This window comes from Bubalus bubalis, chromosome 9 (genome assembly GCF_019923935.1).
Source record: "Bubalus bubalis isolate 160015118507 breed Murrah chromosome 9, NDDB_SH_1, whole genome shotgun sequence".
NCBI lineage: Eukaryota > Metazoa > Chordata > Mammalia > Artiodactyla > Bovidae > Bubalus > Bubalus bubalis.
Window position 1 is genome coordinate 71,241,589 of NC_059165.1, and position 2,630 is coordinate 71,244,218.

A 2,630-nucleotide genomic window follows, 5' to 3' on the forward strand; every position below is an offset into this window, starting at 1 on the left:
GCTCTTTGCTCCTTTTCCATATTCTTTTAGATATAAAATTAGATTGTTTAGATCTTTCTTGTTTCTTGTGGTAGGTAAGGATTACTATACAATTCTCTCTTATTACTAAGTTTGTTTTATCACAATGGTGTAAGTATGTCATACATTCATTTTTATTTGTATACATAAATTTTATGACTCCTTTGATTTGTAATAGTCCAATCATTAAGTAGCACATTGTTTAACATGCATATATTTATGATTTGTCCAACTTTTTCTTATAGACTTATAGTTTCATACCATTGTGATCAGAAAATGCTTGATATAATGTTAATCTTCTAAATTTATTAAGACTTGTATTGTTTCCCAGTACATGGTCTACTCTTGAGAAAGGTCCATTTGCACTTGAGAAGAATGTGTCCTTCTGACCCAATGTTTCATATAAGGCTACTATTTCGTGTTGACTTTATGTTTCAATGATCTATTCGCCATGTAAGCAGGGTGTTAAAATCCACTACTCTTCTTGTGTTGCTGTCAGCTTTCTCCATTTAGATCTCAAAAACTGCCTTATACATGTCAGTTCTTCTGTTTTAGATGCATATATATTAATAACTATCATTAGCTTTATAACTTTGTCTTCATCATTTTTAGGTCTTCCTGAATTCTCAGTAATAAATAACACCCTCATCCACTGTTTTTATACCGGTTTTTCTATCTTCACATATGTTACATGACATTTTTTCACTGTCATTATATCATTTGGCTTTTGTTTCTCACAATCTTATGCCTAGAAAATGGCCAGTACTCACCATATGTTCCTCAAATGCATAAAATATTTCTCATTACAACTGTTTAATGCATTATTCCTTGGGAGAAAGTCTGAAAATTTTCTCCATATAACCATCTATATAGGACTACCTGAGGACTTTAGATAACTTTTCCTACTCAGTCTGTATATTTCCTACTCAGTCTGTACAGACTTTCCAACAAGTCTGTGTATTTCCTCTCTCTCTAACAGAATTCCTAGTCAGAGATGTTGTAAAAATCTATTAAATTTTTTATATATATTTACTTTATATATATATATATATATATGGTTTAAAATATACATTGTAGCATTTTAAATAATAATACTTATTTGTGCAAAATTATATATGTATTTTTTATTCTTAGTCATCAACACCAGCACATGGTACCAGGAAATGATACACAAAATCCAGGATTTCTTCTTCAGGGTTTATCAGTGGAACCAGAACTGCAACCATTCATATTTGGAATGTTCCTCTCCATGTATCTGATCACTTTGTTTGGAAATCTGCTCATCATCCTGGCTGTCATTTCAGACTCCCATCTTCACACTCCCATGTACTTCTTCATCTCCAACTTGTCCTTTGTTGACATCTGTTTCACTACCACGACAATCCTAAAGATGCTAATAAATATACAGATCCAGAGCAAAGTTATATCCTATGGAGGGTGCATCACCCAGATGTATTTTTACATGCAGTTTGCAGCACTGGATGATTTTCTTTTGACTGTGATGGCCTATGACCGCTTCTTGGCCATCTGCCACCCGCTGCACTACACAGTCACCATGAACCCCCGACTCTGTGGACTGCTGGTGCTGCTGTGCTGGATCATTAGTGCCCTGTTTTCCTTGTTAGAAAGCTTACTGGTCTTACAGCTGTCCTTCTGTACAGACTTAGAAATCCCCCACTTTTTCTGTGAAATCAAACAGGTGGTACTACTTGCCTGTTGTGACACTTTTCTTAATGATGTTTTTATGTATTTTACATCAGTGTTGTTGGGTGGTGGCCCCCTGGCTGGTATTCTTTATTCTTACTCTAAGATAGTGTTCTCTATACATAGAATCTCATCACCTCAGGGGAAATATAAAGCATTTTCCACCTGTGTATCGCACCTCTCAGTTGTCTTCTTATATTATTGTTCAAGCCTAGGAGTGTACCTTAGTTCTACTGGTACCCACAGCTCATACTCAAGTGCAACAGCCTCAGTGCTGTACACTGTGGTCACACCCATGCTGAACCCCTTCATCTACAGTCTAAGAAATAAAGACATAAAGAGCGCTCTGAAAAGATTCTTTCAGATGGCAGTCATAAAAAGGAAAATTGTTCTGGATCTGAAGAATCATCCTTGAAGAAGGACTCAAAACCTTAAAACAAGGAATCCCTATTGTTTGATCAGATTCTGGGTGTTGAACTTGCTGTTTGTATTAGTTTATTAAAATTTCCATTTCTTTGATTTGAACACTTTAGACAATTTGTATACTCACTATTTTAAGTTTCCCCCTCTATCTGCTGATTTTTTTGTTCATTTTCTTTTGTCCATTTCCCTACTTTTCCATTTTTATTTGTGCATATTCCTACTTTCACAAAGTTTTTCCCAGCCTTGGAGAAGAAAAACTTGGAAATTTTGATTAATTTTGTGGTACAACATGGGTTAATTAAAGATAATTTTTCTCAAATGACATTTATTATCCTGAATGATTTTAGAAGAACCATAAAAACTGGAAAATGAGTAATAAAATTTCAGTAACTACATATATATCAATAATTACTTTAAGTGCCAATGAAATAAATGATTCAATAAAGAGACATAAGGTAGCTGAGTGGGCTTCCCAGGTGGTACAG

At 34.4% G+C, this 2,630-nt stretch overlaps 1 protein-coding gene across 1 annotated transcript; it reads left to right on the forward strand.

Moving 5' to 3' along the window:
• The first annotated feature begins 1,144 nt into the window (after positions 1-1,144).
• Positions 1,145-2,350, forward strand: LOC123335243 (olfactory receptor 7A17-like). Its single transcript, XM_044948679.1, has one exon. It carries the CDS (start codon positions 1,169-1,171, stop codon positions 2,135-2,137), a length of 969 nt encoding a protein of 322 aa, XP_044804614.2. The 5' UTR covers positions 1,145-1,168; the 3' UTR covers positions 2,138-2,350.
• The last annotated feature ends 280 nt before the right edge of the window (positions 2,351-2,630 follow it).

Excerpts from the sequence above, each read along its gene's own strand:
- LOC123335243 (XM_044948679.1), top strand. The coding sequence starts at position 1,169 with ATGGTACCAGGAAATGATACACAAAATCCAGGATTTCTTCTTCAGGGT.